Source organism: Rhopalosiphum padi, chromosome 3 (genome assembly GCF_020882245.1).
Source record: "Rhopalosiphum padi isolate XX-2018 chromosome 3, ASM2088224v1, whole genome shotgun sequence".
In the NCBI taxonomy this organism is placed as follows: domain Eukaryota; kingdom Metazoa; phylum Arthropoda; class Insecta; order Hemiptera; family Aphididae; genus Rhopalosiphum; species Rhopalosiphum padi.
In genome coordinates, this window is record NC_083599.1 from 68,481,276 (window position 1) to 68,507,714 (window position 26,439).

Here is a 26,439-nt window from a genome sequence, read left to right on the forward strand (position 1 = left end):
CGAATAATTTTTTTTCGACAGATACCTATAGGAAATAAATTTAAAATTTGTTATGCCCGTAAATAACTTAAAAACAGTTTAAAAATGTTGAAAATCTAATCATATAATAATGTAGTGATTTTGAATATTATTATTATGTTTTTTATTATTCTATATTATCGCCGTAATATGCACGACGCACGGCGACTTTTTATATAATTCCATCTATTTTTATATTTTATTTTTTTGTGTACGTTGTCGGCGTGCGTCGGCCGACGATTATTCGCACCGATCACGACGACAAATGACAATAGAGATCGATTAATAATTATATCTTTTTTAGTATGTCTTATGTCTATCAGTAGTCTGTCTGCACCCATTCTTCACCCAATTCACCATTTTTTAAACATTTTGACAATAAATTAAGGTGACCACTCTCTCATCAATAAAAATAATTATTTATATTATGACTTGAAACATTTATTTTTATATATTTGTTAACCTATACCTATATAAGAAAAGTAACAGTAAAAATATTATATTTTCTTTAGATTAAACATTAATTAAAACAGCTATTATTGTTGAAGTTTTATAATAAATTCCGTTTATTATTAGCTCTAAATTTATAAATTAATTGTTTTGTGTTTGTAAATAATACAATGCTGTAAGTTTACAATTTAGATAACTTTTTCAATGTCCCTCGCCTATACTTATTCAAATCAAAATATTGTATATTTACACTTTCACAATTTTAATACCGAAATAAACTAATTAAAGTTGTATTTTTTCACACAAACTATAAATTTAACACAATCCACATTCACTGCGTCGTCAGAATTACATATATTATAGTACATGTATTATGTATTATAAATTATAATTTTATGAAACATATATTTGAGTATTTTTAAATTATTATTAATCAACAATGTATTATAAATGAGTAATATTTTATAATATGTACTTGACATATTTTTTGTAAATAAAAAATGTGAATTATTTGTTTAATGACTATTTATTCACTATAATAAATAAAACATTATATATTACAACATAATCAAGTATAATACTTATTTTACATACATGAGCAGATAAGTTATTTTTTGCTTGAAATTCAACTTTGAACTTCAATAATATATGACCGAAGTCATATAAAACATATACCTATGACTGGACGTGCTGTACGATTTCATCTTCTGCATAATCTATTAGGTACATGATTTAACATTGATCAGATAAACACCAAACACTCATCAGTATGTAAATTAATTATTGTAATTACTAACATTATTAGCTTCGTTCGTTATCTATATCACGTCTTTTCAATCGGTTCGCCACATATGGGGTGAATAGATCCGGATTATAGTCACGATTTGTTCCACGGAATATTGCACTCACTACCATTGCCACTAAAAATGTAACCATAAATCCCAACACTATGTAGTACAGGTAACTAATTCGATATAAATAAAAATAACCGTCTTCGTGAAGCACTCTAAAAAAAAACAAATAATAAACATTGAGCATTACATCTTGTATAATATAGTATAATATTATTATTATAGTAGTGTATCTGAAATTCTGAATTAAAATTTTTTTGGCGGGATCGAATTGTTTAAATTTAATCTTGTTATCTCCTTCCGAAAGTTCTTATTCTTGAATAGTATTATTAATTTTAAATATTGTCAAATTAAGATTTAACAATTTTATTACAAATTATATACAATTATAAAACGTTCAAACTCACGGGGAGGGAGTAATGCACGCATCGCCACCACCAAATTATGCTCCCTAATGGCCAATCGTTTATACTCGATGAGTAAATGCCAATATGTATATTATTATCATACAATTTTAATAAGAAAACTGAAATGAATATTTATCGATTAAATGCGAAGTTTTGAATACAACTGACGTGATTTTTAACTTTCATATACAACTATTATAGTCAATAATAATATAATTAAAATAGTACATCGTCATTACTCTTGATATGATGACGAAGAAAACTGGGTAGAACCTGAGTTATTAAATAGTGTACATGAATTTGTGAACGAAGGTAGATTTTCGACTGGAGGTTTAGGTCCACCAAATCCAATGATAAACGAAAAAGTCAAGCCAAATATTAGGCCGGTGAGCGCGCCCTGAAAATTTAAGATTTTATAATAAATGATTAATAAAAAAAAAATAATAAATAATAATAATAATGATAAAAATTTAAATAATATTAAGAATGTCAGAACAATCTATTTATTAAGGTTACAAATTCAGGCATTTTCTAGTTAAACTTTAGTCATACAATAAATCGTAAGAAAATAAAGCACACAATTTCAACAAATAAAAACAAATTTACTGCAAGAATAATTATCGTGCTTTGTAGAATAGTTTATTTTTTTGCGTTTAAAAATGAAAAACTTAATTTAGTTTGCATTGGGCTCTGTTTTTTCAATTCAATTTGTATAACTACAGAAACACATATTTAAAAATGCTTAATAATTTGTGATATAATAATATATACGATTATTCCATTATTTTTTTAAATAAAAGTTTGTAATCGGAATTAATAATAAATGACTTGAAAAGTCGACACGAATAGAAAAAAAAATAATAATAATAAAATCTGAATATTTCACAAGGCCATATAGGGAATTTTTATCAAATGTTTGTACAATAAATTCATCGGCCCCGATAGTGTAATAGTAAAAATATTTAAAGTGGTGTTTATTATATTATAATATTATTGTAATCAATTACTTTTTGGTTGATGTAGGGTAACAGTATTCCCAATGTAAACACAGCCATTACGGGTCCGCCGATTACTCCGAATATGGTCAACGCACTCTGAAGCACCGCGCCCATATATTTTGCCAGGAACGATAACGTAATGCAAACACCGCCGTACGTGAGGACTAAAATCTTCATAAGATACACTCGTTTTTTATCCGATATTTCCTGTTTCCTGAATGGCTGGAATACAGAACATATCATGTCGTTTAAAGTTCATCATACCGGACGTTTACATAATATTTTGTCTTAAATTCAACGAGAACAACCTTTATGTAATCTTCCATCGTGATTGCTGCCATCGAGTTAAGGATTGGCGATACAGAGCTCATTGCGGAAGAAAATATTCCGGCTATGAATAATCCGGTTAACCCGGGTATAGATCCCATAGTGTCCAACACGTATAACGGCATCAATTGATCACCGCTTGATATACGACCAGACCTTGGCAAAGAAAATACATATTTTATTACGGTTACATTAATCATATTATTATGCGTGTGTCTGGTACATGATGATTTTAATGAAATTGAAAAGCGGTTTTTATACCTAACGCCTCGTGTATAGCATATTGTGCAGTGTAGGCGAACGTATGAAAAACAAATATCTAAATATAACTTTTAGTAGAATGTATAACAAAAAAGGTAGGTTTCTAGGTAGGTGAAAATTTCGAGTATCTAATGTTATTATTATTATTTTTTATTTTTGAAATAGAACAAAATATAAAAAATTGTTTGATACTCGAATTCGAAATACTCATAAAAAATTAATTTGACTTTTTTCGGTAAAACTCTTTTTATATGTATAGATTGATAAACTAATTAAGAAACTTGTATTAAATTTGGAAATGTTAGATATAAATACAAAAATGTTTATATACTTTTCTAACTAAAAAATAATTTCCTAGTTAACGCTATTTTTTCTGTTTTTTTTTTGTTTGAATATTTTTCAAATTCTAATTTCAAATGCGTATAAAAAAAAAATATTCAGAATTATAGATTTTTGATATTTTTTAGTTGAGACATTATTAAATAATTATGATGAGCTGTGCATTCAATTTTCAAGCATTTCTACATGGCGAATAATTTTTAATCGATATTTATAGAAAATGTGTAATCTTTCTATCTCAGGTAAGAGCTAATGGTAGTTTGGTAGGTGTTATTAATTATGATCGAAGTCTATAATATACTGATTACAATGTCTACCGATAACATTATTGTCATTTGTTTTGTCACTATATATATTATTATGTCCATTTCAACTTCTTAAAACACATTTCACAGTACACAATAATAATATGACCAATGCGTGTGGAATTGAATGTTTTTGATTAGAATTTGAACTATTAATGGTGATTTCGTGACGTGAATACACTGCATATATATATATATATCAAGTACACAATAATATAATCTAATGTTGTGTAGAATGCGATTACTATGTTAATATTTAGTAATAAAAACTTAAATATTTAATTACTTTATTGGATCACAGTCGTAATATTTGGAAAACATCGCTAGACCAGACAGACTTGTTAAAAGAGATATTACCACCACTAGCGGTAAGCTACACCACAACGCAGTGACGGCAGTCTTATAGTCTTTCATAGTTAAAAACCTCTGTATTTGTGTTTGATTTACAGCATACAAAGAAATCTGAGTGAAGAACCCTCCAATTAGTATACTAAACCAACTATGCCTTACTGTTGGATCGATATCGAAACTGTAATAGATAAATATGTAGATTATTTACATATATTTTCTTATTTATAATTTTAAAAATATAATAGATATGCCATGTGTTATGAGCTATTCGAGAATCAGGCTAATGAAATCGGAATTTAAGTTCAATTTATTAATATGATATGCGAATTGAATTAATTATCATTACTATATTATTAATTATTTAACTATACCGTTTTAGCAATAGTTAATTTTTTAAATAATTTAAAAAAAAACCCAGATAATTTTTAACATTTTAATTTTTAAACTTCTGTTAGATTACGTTTTGTAAACATTTAAAAAATGTCAGTTTGATAAAAAAATCAGGGTTTTTAATATCATATACTGAGACTCGACATAAATACTCCTAAAAATATTTTATCTATATATAAATATATAATATCATCAAATAAATGTGTGTTTACTTTCCAAAATTAATACGCCCATATTTATTGGAAATTTCCAAAATTTCTGATAGACCACCGGTTTCGTACAAAGCAACCCCGACAACCGCAATTACCGACGCGTACATGAGAAGTGACTAGAATTAAGAAAACCATATTAATAATACAATATATAAATATAAAGTTCTCTAATAGGTATACCGAAAAGTGGTAAGTATATAATAACAAATCACAACTGTACAAAAATAATCGTGACGTTTACTTGTAATAAATCAGTTACGATGACTGCTTTTATTCCACCCATCGTAGAATAGAACACACACACCAATCCCACGAGTACAATGGAAGCAGACTGAGGTAATCCGGTTACGGCTTCTAAAGTCAGTGCTGGGACGTACAATACGATGGCCATGTACAATATCATTTGTACGCTGAACGCTAAAGACGTAGTTACTCGCGTTAAACGTCCAAATCGTATTTCTAAGTACTGCGAATGCCGAACAGTGTAGTGATATAATATTTTTATATTTTATTATGTATGTGTGGCTTACTACCTCGTACAGAGACAAGTTTCCGAGTTTGAAGAAAACCGGCAGGTATAAGTAGCCTATTACGGGAGTGGCAATCACGTATGAAACGACTATGACGGAAAACTGGGTACCGCGAGTATACACTTCGGAGCTCAAACCGAACATCGATATAGCAGTTATGAAACTGGCCATCAAAGAAAATGCCACCGGGAAAATACTCTGATTCTTATCGCCCAACATGTATTCCTGTAAACATGTCATTATAAAGTAACAAATAAGTAAAAATTAACAAGTTTTAATGATTTTTGTTAAATATATTAAAAATATTATATGACTTTATATTATTTACATTTTTTAAATTTTGCCAAAAAAATAATATAATTGATTTTAAATAACAATAAAAATGATATTGGGTATATCACATAGTTTATATTATACTTTTCAAAGTGTATCAATAACCAAAATGTTGAAGGTTCCACTTATTCATAAGAAAAATAAATTCACATATTAATGAGTATTGACGTCAAAGCTAAAATTATATTAAACTATAATTAACTACATTCAAAATGCTTCAATACAAAAAAAATATATGATTAATTTAGTATAGTTATATGTTGATATGAATCTATAAATACAGTTTGAATAATTTTCAAACAGTCGACTTTCATTATTTTGAATTACTTATTAACTTTTTTGGAAATTTTATTATACACGAAATATTAATTTATTCTACATATTTTTTGAAAATTTAAATAACAACTTATATTTTTAATTGAATAACCGAATACAGACTAGTTTTCTAAAAATATTCTTGAATTAATATCAGTTTAACGGCAGAAGTTAAGTGAAGTAAAGTGAATCTCCTAAAACTTTAAATATGTGGTTAAAGTCAAAAAAAATATATAAATATAATATATTTGCAAATAGGTATGTTATTTTTGAAAATGTTGATAAAAAAATCATTCACTGAATAAAATAGCTTGAAAATGTATTACAAAGCTCCTCGTAAGACTTTTATTTTTCAATTAATAAATATCAAAAATCATCTATAGTCACAATATTTTTTTATAAGCATCAAAGTTAAAATTTTTAAACTCAAAAGTTAACAACAATTATATGTATAATATAATATAAATGATATAACAATTTACTATTAAAATAAATGTGAAATGTTTGTCTATACTCTATTATTAATACAACATACTGTATTAGTATTATTAGTTATTACCAATAGGAAAATGTTATTATTAATAGAAACATACATTTATAATACAATATACTTAATGATACATACACAAGGATCATATCCAACTTAAATGTTTTCGTATGAATTATTAATCATTATTTAATTGAAATTCAACACTTTCATTATATTCCAATTCAACGACAAGATACGCTGGATACCAACAATTATTATGCAGCAGAGCGGATTTCCTGATTTTTTAGATTCTGAGTGGAGCGATGAATGTATTGATTTTACAATGATGTGTTTTTTTCTGTCTGCCCGTCATCACATTTGAGCAGTAAAATGATTTTTTTTTATATTTATTGGGGTGGTTCCTGGTAGCAAATTGGATCTAGTTAGTACTAAGTAACCAAACGTAAAAAATTCCTAAAAAATAATCGGGAGAAAAATAAATTTAGGAAAAACAAGAATAATTATTATGCTAGTTTAATTTTCGAAAAAATCGTTTTGAATTTTTTGTGTAACTTAAAAACGAAAACCACATATAATTGAAACAAATTTTAATATTATAATTTTATATTTACAGTAACGTTTTTAAAACGTTTCGATTGTTTTTGAGCGATTTTAATTTTTTTTTCTAGAAATGTCGATTAAAAATTATTTGTTGGATAAAAATTCTTGAAAATGTATTACAAAGCTCCGAAAAATACTTATTTTATGAATTTTTATTCATTGTAGAATTTAAAAAAAATGTTGACACTTTTTAAGCTATTTATAGGTATTAGAAATTTTTAATTACTTCCACTTTTTTTCTATAAATGTTAATAAAAAATATTTGATAGTTAAATATTCTCGAATAATTAATATAAGAACATCCATAAGTTGGTATCTGTGTAAAATTGTTAAAAATACATCCAAACAATTTTTTTTTAAATACATTTGAGCACAATTATGTTTTTCAATGATGAATGTCGATGTTAATTATTTTGTTATAAACCAAAACATTATTCGTGGGATCTTAAATTTCTTACATATTATATATTATATTTTTATAAATTTTACTATAGAAAAGAAATGTTTGATATATTTTAAGATATTATCTATTTTTACTATTTTACGGTATTTGCAGAATAATAACAATAAATATTGAGTTATAAAATGTATATAATATGGTATAAATATGTATTATTATAATGACTAAATATTTATCATAGTAATTATAATATAATAAATGCAATACTTTCAGCAAAAATGTTAACACGTACTGTAATAGTTCTAAAAGTAAAACAAATAGACTGATAGACTGATAGACTGTCCCTTCTCAGAATCGTTTTTCGTATTCAAATTTAACACACCCGTAACAGTCGTCACCCACTCGTCGCCCAATGTACAGCGGAGCAATGCCCACTATACTCGCAGCCTAACTTTTTTAATGTGATTTGAATATTTCAAGTTTTGTCCGTTGCGTGTTATAAAAACTCCGCCAGGACCGCCTGTGCTGACATGTTTTATTTTTTTTTTGTCGCGGCAGAAGGGTTTATCAAAAATTAATCGAAATATACGTACGCAGGTCTCAGTGCTGCGGTGTTATATTTAATAAAAAAAAAATACAACGTATTCCGGGGAAAAAATGAAAAAAAATATATAAAACGAAAGCCGTCGATTTCGGTCTAACGTTGCGGATGAAAATAATTACCTGCGTAGTCTTTTGTTTGCCACCGGTAAATCGGTAGTACACGCCGATCGAGGCAGACATTATCAACATTATTCCGAACACGACGTAGTCGGCAACACCCAGCGCCATGATGGTGAGAACACGGTTACTGTTATTACACCAGTTTGAGGAATTATAATATTATCACGTTCGCGTCGTCGGAAACCCACATGGAAATAATTTGAATTGCCGCAGTGGTAGCATTTCGTTTGATAGTGTCGTTTTGCATGGTGGGGCGTATTAAATTAACATGTTATTATCGGATAATTATATTCACTATTCCGTATATTTTATGAGCCGACGCGCGCGCGGAGTTGGGTTCCGACAGATTCGTTGACAATCGATCGGTTTGTTTTTTACTACGAACGATTAATTGGATTATATGGCGTATAGAAATATTTAATGAGTGTGTGTGTGCGTGTGTGTGCGTGTTTCATTTAAAAAAATATAGTATGTTAGCGAACGATTCACGTGTATACAGGGTCGCATTATTCTATAGAAATTGTAAAAAAAAGAAAAGAAAAAAAAGATTCTGTATACAATATAATATGTTTTTTAAATTCTAAATAAGTATTGTGGTAGCTTGAATCGTATTCTTAGACGTGGACTGTGTATTATAAACGTCACGACTAAGATAATTATAATAACTTGGTTAATTTATATATATATATGTATAATAATACATGAGCGCGAGATTTTTTCGTAAAAAAAAAAACGCCGCGTAGTAGTTTGTTATAAAACAAGTTCCTAGATGAAGGATAATAATATAAAGGATACAATTACGAAGGATTTATTAAAATAAAACATTTTTAAAAATGTACAAAGGAAAAGAAGTACAAAGAGTTTCACGGTAAATATTTAAACTATAAAGAAATTATTTTAATTATATTTAATCAATATTATTTAGTTCGGCGTTAGTTTAAATTACTCGGTGAAAATAAATCATCCTGTACGTATTTTATGTTTGCATAGTACATGATATGACGTATAGCTTCATACACTGAAGAAATATATTATTATTGCAATAGAATATACAGATAAGAAAAATTAACTTTTATATTTCTGTCGAATAAACTGTTATGTATAAATAAACAGAAGATTAAAAACGATTTATGTTAACAGACATGAAATCATATGTACAATTTAACAATCGATAGATTATTCGGTTAATTACTTATAAATAATTTTATAAGTATAATAATATCATCATAACTTAAGTATACTAACGAGAGCGTAATAATATGGTTTCATATAACCCCAAAATGTTTTTATTTTATACAGTCAAAATAAGCATAATATACTGAACCCTACGTAGACACGAATTTATAACTGTCATCTGTGGTAATATAAATACGAATAATACGAAAAATTCCCTCCAAAAATACTTAAAATTACGGTATTATTACGAATATCTTGTAACAGATCTTTCTAGTTTAGTTGAAAATATTTGTAAAAATCAAATGTGGGAATGAATAACTTACGATTATTAATTACATACAAACAACAATAAATTATCGTGTCTGAAAACAATTTTAAAAAACCTAAACAAACCGAGTAATGTCTTAAAATGCGTTGTAATAATGTCACAACTGTATTGGTCAATATTAATTTTACTTATTATACTGGTAATAGTAACAATAGTATAAACGATAAAGTATATAATTACATTTTTAATTTAATATTTTGACTAAGACTAATTAATTTTTTGTTCAAAATTAATTGTCTTAGAAATTTATGCTATTATAAAAATATTCTGCTCTGAAGTATACAATTAAAACTGCACGTAACTCAAAAATAAACAAATAAATAAATAATACTATTTAAAAACCTTAATACTTTTAGATAAATTAAATGTTAACACTTCTTAAATTAATCACTATGTTCATTTGGTGGCAGATAATTTCTAATACTCTAGTAATTTAAAACAATTTACAGACTGCTGCAGTATAAATTAATTCTATAATAGAGTTTTTAATTACATCATAAAACATACTTATAAGTATTAAATTAATTTGAAAATCTTCAACATTTGTAATCTTATTTTTGTTTTCAAATTAATCACTATTGAAGTTATCTACTTAAAATTACTATTTAATAACATTTTATATTAATCGTTTTTATCAGTCAGTAAACGTTTATTATATTTATATAGTTATTAAAATAATTAACACTCCATAATATTTAATGTGTCCTATAATGATAACCGTATCACTTGAGAAATTATTTATCATTATTAACTACCAAGTCGTAATGAATATAGTATTTATTAAAACGGTTATATCCTTAATCCATCTGTTTTCCTTGTAGTTTATGAATCTTGATGATACGTTCCGGTGATTAAAACTTAATTTCACTCCAACTTCGCGACTTTTGTTTTAGTTAAATCGAACGGTAAGTGCGCAACGTTTCGAGGAACCACATACATATCCGTACTAAAATAATATTATCAATTTGAAATTGATATTAAAAGCACAACTTACAACCAATCGCTGAATGGTGATATTATTATACAATATTGAATACGACGTCGGTCGTACATCGGAAATTCGTCGGAAACAGGCACCATTTATAGTATATTCTCGGATACGGATGTATTCGTAACATTTTGCATTCATCAGCTTGCGTTGTGACGAAACACATCAATATCAAAGTATTATTATGAAAATGTTTTTTTTTTTTTATGAATTAATTAGAAAGTAACATTTTCAATGCAAAGGTTAATATGTGGAGTGTGGAAATTTAAAAATAAGAGTGCCATCCGAAAGGAACTAGACAATTTTTGTGATGGGTTGTGATATAGTAATTATGACCCGTCATTATTGACTTCAAAGGGTTATGCATAAACGATGACATTTTTTATTTTTATCTTTTATGCTTACGTGATGTTTTAATTGGATGCTATAGTATAACAATGCCGGATTTTAAATTTAATTTTATGTTTATTGTCAAATTCCAAAAAACAAAAAAAACTTTGTTGAAACGTTTCAAATTGTTGAATGAAATGTACGGGAAGAATACCATGTCACGTAAGACGGTCGAGAGTTCTTGAGTGGCATAAAATATTTAATGAGAAGTAGAGGAGGTAAGAGATGAAAAGCATCCCGGAAGTTATAGAGAGTACAAATAATTGACAAAAACATCGAAGACAATTAACAATATTTTTTGGAAATTAACAACATTACTTGTTAATCGACGTCCATGAAAAGGCAACAATTTTACACATTAGATACAACTCGTATAAAATATATTACTCCACGAGTCGGTTGATTTAAGTAGATTTTCATAACTCCGTGCACGAGAACTCTCTATATTTGTATATTTGTATACCTATATTTATGTATGTTTTTCAAAACAAGTTATGTATAAAGAAATTTAAACAAACAAAATTTGCACACCTTCTATAAGCTAAAAACATGTTGGTAAGTGTAGTTCTTAAAATTAAGTTTGTAATACGGGCAATATAATTAATATAAGTAATATAATACATATGTAATAATGTATATTTATACTAATTTACACAGCATACAGTATGAATATATTATATTAACTATATTTAAGAAATCATAATTCAATCGTAAATTTAAATTAACTTAATCATTCGAAAAATGCAGTTTTTATTACTATACCTACACCTAAATAATATGTATGTCCTTGTGTGCTACAATTTATTTTAAAAGAGTTTTTAACAGTTGTCAATTTAAGAACAGCGACTGGTTCTCATGATCAACAGTAATCTATAGATATTTAAATGCCTATTTAATTGTTGAGCTGTCATAGCTTATGATAATAGCTGCTAAAAAAAAAAAAAATAAAAAAAAAATGCCTATGCTATCGTTATTAATTATTATGTTCTACTATTTTGCTCGCGTTAACGATATTTTATTTTTATATTAATAAAAAAAAAAAACCATTGGCTTAATATTTTTTGGTCTCTCTGATCTTATATGACATAACTGCTCGTCTTAAGCTCCGTTAAATGTAAAATTATCAAGGTTTTAAACATAGTTATTTGGGCGGTGTAAAATAAATGTATAATGCAAGTCTAAAATGACATCCCACCATAATAACTATATTATTTTCGTAGAATAATGGCGACCCTATATAAACAACATAGTGTTCGTTTTTCGTGAACACTAACAAATCCCTGTGTGAGCATAGCATCTCTTTAAAATGCAAAATTTGTAAACTTCTATCTTAGTATACACGCCTACGCGGTGTTACGAAGGCACTGTGAAATTTTTAAGTCTCCGGCTATCATATTGTTTTTGGCTGTATGGTGATCATAAAAGTCAGGGAAGCAGTCAGTGAGGAATTCCTTGTTTTATATAATATATACACATATTATGCAATATTGTCATATAATAGTAATAGTATTGAATAATACATTGTTTACAAATTGTAAATTTAAAAATTTTTCTAGAATTAGTTTAGTGGGGATGTAAATTAATTTAAAATGTTTGCGTTTCAATAAACTGCATGCGGCAGCGGTAATTTGAATTAAACGATTTATATAATATTATAGTTTATTTTGATGATGAAAAAAACAACATTTAATTTTGATTGGATTATTGATAGAAAAATATTATCATGATTTGCGAAATAACATGGGCATGATGGGTGGTATACATTAAGTGAGCTTTTTTCACTGTTTCTTATCTCGAGTATGTTAGTATAATCTCAAAACGCGTGATATAATATGATCTCAAAACCACTGGTAACTTTCTAAAGACCCTAATATAATACTTGAATAATCAGATTTTGATTTTTATATTTATAATATTATGCTTATATGATACTGAACCCACGGAATTGTACTATTACAAAACATTCCGTTGCCGGATAATCTTAAACTATATAAAATAAAATATATACAATGTATGCGAGAACAATAATTTAAATAGGTATATGATCTTGCAAGTCGCAGTTATTTGGTTAGTAAACATTGATTATTTTATTTCTATAAGCAATTGACACGGTTAAGAGAAATTGACCTTTTGTTATTGACATTTAGTTTTCATAAGCCGCTTAACACTTTTAAAATTATGTTTATTTTATAGATAGTAATTTCTGAATAGTTATACAGGCGTTCATATAACCAACATATCGAACAATTCATGAATTTGAAATAATTTTTCATTTATGTCAATTATTAGTCACATAATTTCGTTCTAAATAATTTAATAAACATAACTAACTTCATTAACTTTATGTTACTCATAAACTCACGACATTTTTGTAGACAAGACGATCAAGTTAAAGTTGTACTCTTAGATATTATTTTCTATCCTCTTCTCTTACAATCCTGCAACTTCTGTCATTATTAAATATACACGAGGAGGGGATGACATAGTCCAAACACTTTCAAACAATTAAATATGATTATTTTTTTAAATTATTATAGATGTTTGTTTATATAAAACAAATTATTGATCATTTCATTCGAAATATTATGTTTCAAAAACCTATTATTCGCTTGTTAGTGTTTCTTAAATTATAATAGTAGAAAAAACGTTGTAACCTTCATAATAATAACAAAAAATTGTATTTTTAATTTATAAACCATTCATGTAATTCATATTATATGGTATAATATAATAGTTAATAATTATTTAACTAAATTATTTTCGTTAATCTTTGTTTAGCACTACATCCCAATGTTGTTCGATTCATATTTATCGTTGATTATATCATGTTATTCACTTATTTGACCTATGTACGACAGCTTACACAAAATGCTTAGTTACCATACTTTCGTCAAATTAACTTCCAATAAATTCAATAAATAGTTTAAAACGACAATGATTTAGTAAATAACAATAATTATTTTTAAAAAGGTATGTATGTTAGTACCACTCTTCTGTACATTAGGTGTCGACTGTCGAGTAGTTCATTACAGGTCTGTTAAATTTGAATTTAATGATGTATCATTGTGTAAGAAAACGATTCCGAGTGGAAATGGTCTATCAGCCTATATCACAAAATGATATATTTTTCGATATTAAATTCATTAAATTTACTTTTAGACTTTAGTATTATGATTGGTTGATGTATTTTTTTCGAAAATATCGCATTTTTATTATATTATTAGTATTTGATTATTATGATTTATAATTATATATATTTATACCATATTATATCAACTTATATAACACGCAGCATATGTTAATAACATATTTCTGTAAATACCGTAAAACAGTAAAAATAGATTTATAGTACCTGTAAATAGATAATATTTTAGAATAAATAAAAATGTTAATGCATATAATAAAATTCATAATAATAATATAAAACACATAAAAGGTTAAGTTTCCCCGAATAATATGTTTTTAAATCATAACAAAAGAATTAACATAATGTCGTAATTTATTGTTAAAATAAGTATTTTTGTCTAACTTGGCACTTAAAATGTCTATAAAAAATAATTGTCTATATATATAGATATTTTATGGTTCCAACATGAGTAGGTTAGGTTAGGGTAGTAACTTATGAGGAATCTGGTGTTGAATTTTCAAAACACAGATACAAAAAGAAAAGTTAATATGGATTTTAAATTAGAAAATTAAGCTTTTGCTTAATAAATGGACATAAAAAAAAAATTCTGACTGAATTTTTGATATTTTTATAAAGATATTTTTTGGAATCTTTTGATTGATTTTTCAAGTATTTCTAACTGGAAAACAATTTTAGTAGAAATTATAAAAAAAAAATAAAATTTTATCGTATAATAAAAATGATGATAATATAAATAAATGGTGAAACTTTCAAGTATCTATATTGTTGTCATTTTTTTGAAACACAATAAAATATCAAAAAAAGTTAAAGAAACCTTATTATTTTATGGTTGAATATTGAATGTCTTAAATATTTAAACTTGCTCATAAAAAATTAATTTGGCTTTTTGGTAGAATATTTTTTCACAAATAGGTTAAACAACTAAAAAAATAACTTTTAATACATGTTTTTAATTTAAGATGTGAAAATTTAATCCTAATAAGTTATAAGTTATCACATAATAAACAAGTTAAGTGCTACTGATGGGTGACTTCTTATTCACGTTATCCTAATCTCACATATACTTATTAGTTATTATGCTTAATTGTATAGATTGTATATTTCTTGTAAAAATAAAAAAATAAAAGATATGAAATCGAAAATTTTTATGAATTTTTAACAACAAAATAATTAATAAATAATTTACTAATTTTCACGATTTCTATGAATTTGTCAAAATTTTAACATAAAATGCTTATAAAAAATATTGCAACTAGAGATTTCTTATATTTTTAATTAATAAATTAAAATTTAATAAACAGCTTCGTAAAGATATATAAAGTTAATTAGTTAAATACATTAAAAAAAAAAAAAACAAAACAAAAACAATATACGTTGGATTCCTCAAATTGATTAGTATTTTCGTGTAAATATTTCAAAAGAACAAAAATACTATTTTAAGATAAAATTTACTTATTATGCATGTATATTATAAATATATCTGTTTTTTTTTTATTTTAATAATGATAATAAAACAAAAATCTTTATTTAGATTAATTATACAATTATATTTGCCCACAAAACTTTAGGGACTAAAGAACGAAAATTAAATTCAAAAAAATCTTTATTTATAATTAAAATACTGGAACATTTGTCATGGTTATTTTTACAACACAAAACGCGAAATACGCTTGGGAAATCCATAAATTATAGAGTTTAAAACGGTATGAATTTGATTTGATTTTATATTTTGATATTTTGATGATAACTATATAGACCACAAAAAAATAAATTCTGAACAGATAATGCTAAACGAAATACTTCTTTTATACATATCTTATTGAGATGTTGATGGTTGTGTTGAGAACACGATAAATTAAACGTCACGGACATCAAACGCTTCCGAAAGGTGTCACGATAAAATACGTAAAATTTCAGTTCATTACACAAGTATTGAAGGAATACACGATGAAAAAAACCTAACTGTCGATTCGATTTATAATAATTTCTAGAAAAAAAAAAAACTATCTGCAGACCAATATTATAATCCATAAAGTTAATTTACAATAGCGATGTATAATACAATGGAGCACCTATGCATAACGGCTATATCTACTGAACGACGACGTCAATGTAATTATTTAAAAGTTTAAATCGTATTATACCTAAAATAAGATATTATATTATATTTTTTTGGAATTTAATATTATTCATTACTATTAAACATTTAAGCACTCTTTATTTACATTACATAATATTATGTTGTATACATAAATACCTATAATATAAATTTATATTCTTATGGTAAATTAATAGAAGAAAAAAACAAATAAATATTTGTTTATTGAATATTATTTAAATTAGTTTTTATTATACACGATCAATAAATTGAGTTTTTTCTCAAATTACCTATAACATAAGTCATTTTTCTTGGAATTCATCTTATATAATATAAGATATAGGTAAGTACCTACAATAATATATTAACGGGCAGTGCACGAAGCACACGAGAACGTGCATATTATGCGGGATATTGCGTATTTGAATCATATTATGTCATTCAAATTTGTTTTAGTAAGCGAGTTCAATAATTCGGTAAGACTATAAAAATACAATTCAAAATTCCGGTTTTGAACGTCCTAAATTTATAATTTAAATTGCCGTATTTATGTGTATATAGTTTTCGCCATACCTAATTTATTTCTCGATACTAATTATATTACAATATTCGTACGTTTCAATAACTATTTATACTTTTATTTATATATGCGAACAATCGCGACGAGCGGTCCATTTGTTTTCCTTCGGATATAATAATATGATGATTTTCCACGGCAACGCGTTTCAAGCGACCGACGACCGTTCGGCAATAATATTATCTACTTCGTATTTATAGTCGTAAAGTACCTACATCTAGTCAGTCGTTTACCTTCGTCCGTCTAGTTCACACGGTACAAAATTCCGATTATACCCCATCGCTCATCGAAAAATAACGAAATTCAATAAAATATATATTATAATCATGACCCTATAAAATATTTATTAATTTTATAAAATAATATTGATAGCTATTGAATTGAAAATCGTATTGTTATGAATTTATGATAAAGATTATTATTACGGTAACAAAAAATATTTTATAAAAATAATAAATAGTTTAATTATACAAATAAACATTTATTTTATATTTGTTTAATAAACCATCAGTGATTGATCAATAAAAATTTATTATATAATGAAATAATTTATTGAATAGAAATATTTGCCAAAATAAAAAATATCGTTTGGAAATTAGTAGTGATTTTATTCGATAAAATAAAATAATTTATTGATTTAAATATAACGATTAGTTATTTATTTAAAATTATTATATCAGTCAAACAACCAAAATGAATATTACTCATTATTTACTAAAAAAATAAAATAAATATACTCGTGTCTTAATTATATACGTAAATAACATTTATTCAATAATTTATTAAAATTTATATTAGTGCGTACTATAGGGCATAGAGTAATATCACTCGATGGCGCATACAGATAATTCGATCAGCTATGCTATCAGCCAATTTAATAGTCATTAGAGTTTTAGAAGAAATTATGTTATGTATTATCATATCTACTAATTTGTAGATATCTAATTGAGTCATTAAGTTTTTTATTACTTTAAAAATAATCGAGAATTTTTTATTGTAACGATCATTTAATATATTAAATACTTTAATTATTGATTTCACAGGTATAAAGATTTGGCTTGTTGATCATTTTCGGGTATTGTAGTTGGATCCGTTTGTATTTGTAATTGTTGCCATGTAATCAATCATTTTTCAAATTTTGATTACACCTAATGACTAATTTTTCAACAATCTTTCAACATGCTTTGGTTTCATATACACTTATATGATAATTGATTGGTCTATACAATAGTTATATAATATTACATTACTTTTAATTGTATTTATCCCTTACAGACCGATAACATTTTTTAAATTGTTTTTTCAACTCACTTGTGTAACATTTTTACATATGTCTAGGGCATTGCTCTAAAAAATATTTTAAAAAAAAATCGCCCCAGGGGAGGTCAAACTACCTCTTCTTGATCGTGAGGGTACGGTCTTCACAACTTAAAAAATATATATAGGTAATTAATACATAATAACTATGAACAAACTTTATTTTATTTCAAACATAATAAATTCGGGTTTTAAGTTTATGAATTTTAACAAACTTAATATATAACTTTATAATATTAATAATTATAATTATTTTAGAGTTTATGAATTTAAAAAATGATATTAATTTGAACTTATGAAAATCTTCAAAACAAGTTTTCCCTTTTGACATACACAAATGAGTTTTACATTTTATACATATGATTTTGGACCTACTTTTACAAACTTTATGTCTACAACTCTGAGGCGCGTTGTGGTCTATCACTCTCGGACAATGATGGTTATCATCCTGCAGTCTCGGTATGGACGCGAGTGGTTATTTTTTTTTTTTGTGGTTCTTCAACTTTTTCGCTGACTTGACGTGTTAGTGGTGGTGGTGCCGCCGTAGTCAAGCATTCGCCAATTTACATTCTAAACTTGACCTTTAATTTTTTTCTTCGGTATGTAGTTTATTAATTTCAATTCGTTGATGGAAGTATCTCCAAAAGGGAGAAAATAAAATACACACGAGCGCCGTACTAGCAGCAGCCGCAGGTCAAGTGCAAGGTGTCCCGCTTGAACCGCACGCGGACTATTATTTCGCGGTGCGCTCGGTCTACGTGCACGACAGGCCTTCGTGTTCGCGCGGTCATGACGCAGGACCAGTGAGTCATACACCACGTCTTTTCGTCCGTATGAACATGTGCGCGTAGTCGTTTTGCTATGAAATAAAACAGTCATTATAAATGCGTATAATTTTAGACACATATTTCCTAGCTAATACCTACTAATAGATTGATATATAATATAATAATAATTTAAGTCATTAAATTATATATCATAATAGACTGAATACCTAAATATCTCGATTCTCGAGTAAATAGACTGATATCTAGATATGACATATAGTGGATTTGGTGGACAATATACAGCAAAATCATTGTTCGATGACAGTCGAATACGGGAACTATCAGTTATTGCTTGTAAAATATTGCTATGTTCTTTAAGATATTCATCGAGTTGATAATGCTTAATTGATTATTTTATAATAACTTTAGTTTCTCCACGAGCGAGGTTGCTTGTTCGTTTTGTTGTATTTATTCGACATCCTCGTAATTTCACAGCAGTGCACATAGTGAAGAAATATAGGTTTTTATAGGGAAATTACAGCTATACGAAACGCTCCGTATCACTACCTCGGCCTTTGGAACGAAACCTATGAGATAGATCTCTGTATTTCCAAATACACGTTTAAGAGGGTTTTTTCGTTCTCGTCGGTGTTTTATTAATTTTAATTGTTCTATATATTATGGTTCTCTTTAAATCTGCTGGTGATTCATTAATTGATTTGGGCTTAACGTTTTATAGGTGTCTTCAGTTGAATGCTCAATTAGACGAAATTTCTTGAAAAACTATGAAACGCTAACGTTTTTGCTCAAAGTCTCTATATTGATTTCAAGTTGTTTAGTATCCTAATAAAAGTTATTTTTCGTTCGTTTAAACGTCCTATGCTTAGATATGAAGTTGTAATTTGGTGCCCAACAACCACGATTGACAGCTGTCAGCTACAAACCTAAATGGATCCAACGCGAGTTTCTGAACATCTTTCAAGTTATCGATTGATTATTCACCACATGATTATAACTACGCAGTACTTTGGTACTCGGACTGCGTGCAAGCACCGCCTGTGCCCGACCGCAATGGCTGACAGGCGAATTCAAACAAACATATGATTTTTGTCAAAACTCATTGATATAGTCGAATCAATACTGTCTTATTATGTCCTATATTAAACAAATTTAATATTAGAATACCAATTATGTATTCACGCATTGTCTTTTTCCATCATAGGCATTTGTATATCTATTTGTCCTGTGAATTGTTGACGAAACCTGTTCAACGAATGATGAGAATAGTGAACAAAAATCCGTCGGTCCTATTGAAGGACAAAGCCAATTTACGTTTATAATATGATTGTCACTATATTAATGTTTTATAATTTATACTGTTATGTACTTTAGCTTTAAGATTAATATATAAATTTGTATTTGACCCGTCCCGTTTCATAATAATAATAAATATTAAAATAGCTAGGTTAAATCAAATATTTATACAAGGAAAATAACTGCCGATAAACGATGAAAATAACGCGGATGTTTAATATTATAATATAATATAAAAGGTCACAGTACAAAACGCTGAGTTTAAAAAATTAAAATTTTAAATGATTGAAAATACCGTTTTAAAATTAGATATAAACTAGAGATAAACTAGATATACATTGCTTGGTATTATGTTTACTGACTAGAGTAGGTAATATAATATAGTATTTAATCTATTTGATATATTTAGACGTTACATTCGTTTTAAAAGTTTAGTTGAATAGAATGAATTGAAATATTTGTTTTTTTAACAAGTGGAATCTCGTATGAACATTTTACAATATACGCACAGGAATAACATATTTTATCGATTTTATGTTTTATTCGAGTGTAATAATATCATTCACTATTAAAATTTAATAAATACAGTGTTGGATGTAAACAACATAATATATGTACAAAACTTTTTTCATGTAGGTAACAACTATACGGAAATTATATCGATTTCGAAAAATATATAATCATTGTAAAGTGCATTTCTGTTCCTATTTCCACTTTAAGTACTTGTACTAACATTTCAAGAATAAATCCTTTAATATGACGGATCTCTCCAAATCGTCGTACACCAGATAAGATTACAGCATAATAAAATGTACCTAGTGCAATAAATTCCATTAGACAATATTGTCCTTCGTAATATTTACTGAATATTAATAATTTACAATGATTTCAGTTACAAGGATATTTATTATTATTTGAGATGGATAAATTTGATATGAGATTAGGCCATAATATATATTTCTTGTATCGAGGCGTTTCGCGTATGTAACATGGGATGAGATAAATAGAGAAACAAGCGGATCTGAATACCTCGGAGATGAATGTAACAGAAGTTAAGAGAAGGAAACCAAAGAATAAACATAGATTGAAGTTGATATAAAGTGTAATATATGTATATTTGTATACAGTGCAGAAGATAAAGCAGTATATACAGAGTCATACTCGTACAAAACACACTTTGAATTTGATTCTGAGTATTTTTTATTATATCTTACTGAAAAATAACATTTTGTTGTCAGTGAAAAAAATATTTTATATAACTTAGAAAGAAATTGTATTTTTTTTTAATCGTCCACGCCATAAATATTGTTTGATTTAATCTACGTACCATATAAAACTAACCACTAACAAAGTAACAAAGAGTGGATATAGAATATTTAACAAGACGTGTTTAAAGAGGTATTATAATATAATTTTATTGTTAGTTTTTTACCATAATAATTTAAAATGTATATTTACAGCAAAGAAATACTATACTTGTAATATTCTAAAATGTTCCGCAGTTTACACGACAATTTTACGATTTCTATGTATTCCGTCATCACATATTTTTGAAATAAATCTAAGTATATAAAAAACGATTTAAGATTTAATTTTTGTTTGTCTCTTAAATACTCAAGTTAATAACTCATAAAACGTGTTTTAAAATCGTTTTACAGAGTTTAAAGTGAAATATAATTTGGCATCTTATTGTTTAATTTTATTATTCTCCACTTACTGATGGTGAAGAATACACTTTTCCTTATTTTGTAGAATAAAATAATGAACTCTAAGAAACTCTAATTTTAGACTTTAAGAACTTGCGTTTTATCAAATATGTAATATACTTAATAACTGGCAATGTGTTAAAGTTTTAAACATTATTTGAAATGAGTTCAAGAGAAAGCACAAATATGAATATTTTAGAAAACTTAATATAAATGTCTTATTTAATGTACTGATTACAAAACTTTATACTTGGTGCTAAAAAATTGTTATAGTTGATGAACTTGAAAAATCGTAGAAAAAACTACGAATAAATACAAATAAAATTAATAGTCTGACAAATAAAAGTAAGTTTACAAATCTACAATATAGATATTCATATCTAAAACCACATCGTTATTATTCATTGTATTATAATTAAAGTTATTGTTTTCTATTATAATATTGTTTTTAATCAAATTGCAATGCGATTCTTTTCGTATCTATGACCGTTTTTAATTTTTTTTTTGTTATTAAGCGCGTTAACTTAACTTAGTTAGTAACTTAACTTACTAACGAGTGATCGTTTAGTTTTTAAAGAAAAAACAAATAAAGAAAAACATTCGTTTTTTATGAAATCGTACTAGATTATCCCGCACGGCTTGCCCGCGACAAATTAAATATTGCCAGCAATTTACTACCTCACGACTCTGGTGGCTCAGTGACCAGCTAAGAAATTATGTCTACAATTATACACATTAATTATAAAAACGCGACTGTCACGGACGTCGATCGAGCGGACGGCAAAGTAGTAATCCGTGTGCCGGTTCAAGTGCGACACCCTGCACTTGGTAGGCGGCTGCGTTTTGTGCGACAGTCCGAGACGGATGTGCTTTATCCTCTGCCAAGAGGAATCGTTTCCGTCCGCGACCGCCATGAACAGCTCGTATTCGTGGATCGGCTCGTGATGCTTGGACATCGCCTCGTTCACCTTGTCGTTAATCGTAATCGTTACTGACCTCGTGCCGGTGCATATGCTCAATTTCGGAATGGTCGGAGCCTTTTTCCACTTGTGGTTGATTGTAAAAGGTTGTGGCTTCGGTAGGGTACCTCTAATATCTCGTCTTCGATGACCGTTTCGACCTGGCCGGAGTCACCGTTGGATTGACAATTCTTGTAATCGTCTTTATCAGTCGACAACACTTGGTGGGGCGTAGTTATCGTTTTCAATCGTAGCAGTAGACATCTCTCGGCTACTCGACTTATTTGAATGATCAATAAAACACGTGTTTATAAATAAGAAAAAAACAAGTTGCCAGGTCTATAAACAAAATATAGTTAAAACAATCTAATTTAGTCCATATTTCAATTTCAAATAGCTATACAATAATATTCTGGTTATATTATATTTCTTGTATGATTCTAGTTTCAAATATATAATATACCAGTAATACTTTTGAAGAACCTTGAATTAAATTTTCAATTCCATAGTTTCTGTTAATAGAAATTAAACATATTATACATTTTTAATTGCGAAATAATTTGCAAAATCGTTATGATGATGAATCTTTAACTTTAAAATATGATAATATATAATGATGCATATGTATCTTTGATTTTTTTTTTATTAATATATGAACAATTTATAAGGGGAGCCTCTTGAATTAAAACTTTAAGTGTTGTAAACCGGTAATACATTCTTTATTGACATTTACAAAGAGAAAATAAAATGTTAAATGTCTATAAATAGTTTAATAAGAGTAAAACTATTTATATAATTATATACTATGGGTAGAAAATTATAATATAAAGTAAACGTTTATATAATTATTACGGTTGAGTGATAAACATGTAGTTTTACACTTTTCCGTTCCTTTATTATGACATTGAATTTGAATATATGTTTATTGTTTTACCATCCGTGTACTTGTATCTTTTATTAGCAGTTTAATATGATTCAATTAACTTATGGACAACCATATTACAATTGATAATATGTCAGTGACTTACAGTTTTGGGATGGATACAACGAGTTTGTAAGTTTTATCTCAAAAAACACGACACACTTGGTATAACATCTCGATGTCTTGGTTTTTCTGATCTGACAAATCTGGGTACTATACTCTATAATATACATTTATAGTTTTTATTTTTAATTTTATAAGTGTATTTAAAACTTTCTGAGTACTATTATGTTATATCGTTATTATTATACACGTTTGAAAGACATTAATAAAATTCATATTCTATTACCATGACATAACTATACACTGTGGTATATTATAATGCGATACAGTTCGTTATCACAGACTTTAACGAGAAAAATATGTATTAGAAATATTTATAATAATGATCAAAGTCGATCATTGATGATTTCAAATCGATGATTTCGAATCAATTTTACTTTTAGCCCTACTTGTATAACTTGATATTATGTAACTAAAGTAATTGATTTTTACATTTTTTACACCATATAATAAATATAGCTCACCACTCATTCACTAAATTAATATTTTAGCTTATAGATTTTCATTACGCATGGAAATAAATAATTAAGCACACCATGATTATGTTGAGTTCTATACCATTTAGGGACCGAATTTTTCTATGTAAATTTATCGTTATAATAATAGTCGTTGCTCATTGGTATGTGATATTTTATTTTATTATTATAAGTATAATATTATATTGTTTTATAAAACATTATCGCAATCATTCCTCAATTTCTAAGAATAATTTTTTTTAATAACCAATCGATTAATGAATTTCAAGTGAATTTTATTTTGTTTAAAAAATGCTATATAATAACATTAACGTTTCGCGAAAATAGCGAAATACATCTATTCGGTTATTCGTTTTTGTATTAAACAAAAAAATAATATGAATAAACTAAAAACAAAGGCAAATATATTATATCGAATCTGAGTGTTGGACGAGGTGCGTGCGAGTGCATATTATATACAAGGGCTGGCGCGGAGAGATGCGCGATGCCACCGATCTGATTGATCTGAAACACAATAAAAAGTTTGACGTGACGACGACCGTCGTCGTTCGGTAACATAAAAAAAATATATATACCGTTAACAGAGATTGTTTTTGTTTATGTACCTCCGCGGGCTGGCGGGGGTGGGGGCGGGGAGGCGAAAATATGTTCGACTATGTCTGTGCAAACACGTTCGAGCGGGAAATACAACATACGCCGCGGCCCGCTGTCCCCCGCGCAGTCCTCCCTTTCGCTGTTATATAGCCTTTGCACATAGATAACGACATTATATTATATATTTATATAGGTAGTGCCGTGTTGTATTTGTCGAGCGTTTTTCCGGGAGTACAATTGCGTTATCGTGTCTATACGTCGTTTGTTTTATTTTGGTTTTTCGTCTAACGTTTTACCCGTTCGCTCTCGCGCAGATTACTGTTTTCCCGTTATCCGCGCGCGCGCCACGCTCGCCCGAATTCATAAGTCGCGACCGAGTCACGACGTCACGGATGGGGACGGATGAGTGTATATTATTATTATTATTATTTGCACCCGTTTACGGGCGTTCTTGTTTTACGCGACTCGAACGCGCGAAATTCGATCATTGCACGCCGTAGGTAGGTAGGTACACGAGTGTAATACCGTGCGCGTGTCGTCGAAGCGACCGTCATTTTATCGATAATATATTTATTATTTTCTTCGTCTCGCGAACACGTCGAAACGATAATATCACGTCAGTCGTCGGCGTTGACGCGACGTCGGGCCCGCGGAGACGTCGCGCGTCGCATCGTTCGAGATTACGGCGAAGCGTGAGTAACCGCGTCTTAATCGCGGCTGCACGACCGTTGCTTTTCGTTTTTCGAATGAGAGTTTGAAGTTTTTCGCCGAGCCGTCTCGTTATCATTTCGTTTTTTCGTTGTCGTGTTTTAATAATATATATATTGTCTATAAAGTATAAGACAAAGAATATACATTTATCAACATATAATATGAAAAAAAATTGTTCACGACGTTATACCGAAAGCGATTTGTTTTTCATCTTATATATTTCACTTAAACCCTTTAAGTACCCCGCGTTCTACGTTTTTGTATTCGTTTATGCTTATATAGTGTACATGCGAGTATACGCGGTACTCGGTACGTTTGGATTACCGTTTTACAGTCGTTTATTTTCGGTATAGTCTACATAGTATTATTATTATTATTGTGGTATCGTGTACGCAAGACGTATGAATAACTTGGTATATGGTATCCAGGGTTTGATAATATGTTACATTTTTTTTTTATTCTATCTAATATCATAGTAAAATATTATCTTCCATCAGATTATATTCAGAATTTTTTTTTTTTCGTAACATTTGGTCGTAAAAACA

General features: G+C 27.7%; 2 protein-coding genes across 4 annotated transcripts in view; one reads left to right on the plus strand and one right to left on the minus strand.

Moving 5' to 3' along the window:
- LOC132926494 (tyrosine-protein kinase receptor-like) overlaps window positions 1-26,439 on the plus strand; it is a 360,502-nt gene that overhangs the window by 243,669 nt on the left and 90,394 nt on the right. The gene's annotated exons all lie outside the window — the stretch shown is intronic.
- LOC132927261 (putative sodium-dependent multivitamin transporter) lies at window positions 976-8,662 on the minus strand. 2 transcript variants are annotated; one of them, XM_060991762.1, is made up of 10 exons: window positions 8,301-8,661; window positions 5,443-5,664; window positions 5,151-5,375; window positions 4,910-5,025; window positions 4,243-4,485; window positions 3,033-3,207; window positions 2,734-2,946; window positions 1,966-2,123; window positions 1,266-1,474; window positions 976-1,184 (listed from the first exon to the last, which is right to left on the minus strand). In XM_060991762.1, exons 1-9 carry the CDS (start codon window positions 8,406-8,408, stop codon window positions 1,270-1,272), a joined length of 1,665 nt encoding a protein of 554 aa, XP_060847745.1. In that variant the 5' UTR covers window positions 8,409-8,661; the 3' UTR covers window positions 976-1,184; window positions 1,266-1,269. The 2 variants fall into 2 exon arrangements, with proteins under 2 accessions (XP_060847745.1, XP_060847746.1); XM_060991763.1 differs by lacking the exon at window positions 976-1,184 and having other exon boundaries at window positions 1,351-1,474; window positions 1,955-2,123; window positions 8,301-8,662.

Coding starts and splice junctions, on each gene's coding strand:
- LOC132927261 (XM_060991762.1), bottom strand. CDS start 8,408: ATGGCGCTGGGTGTTGCCGACTACGTCGTGTTCGGAATAATGTTGATA. Junction 5,665..8,300: donor GCAAACAAAAGACTACGCAG/GTAATTATTTTC, acceptor ACATGTTTACAG/GAATACATGTTGGGCGATAA. Junction 2,124..2,733: donor TACCCTACATCAACCAAAAA/GTAATTGATTAC, acceptor TTAAATTTTCAG/GGCGCGCTCACCGGCCTAAT.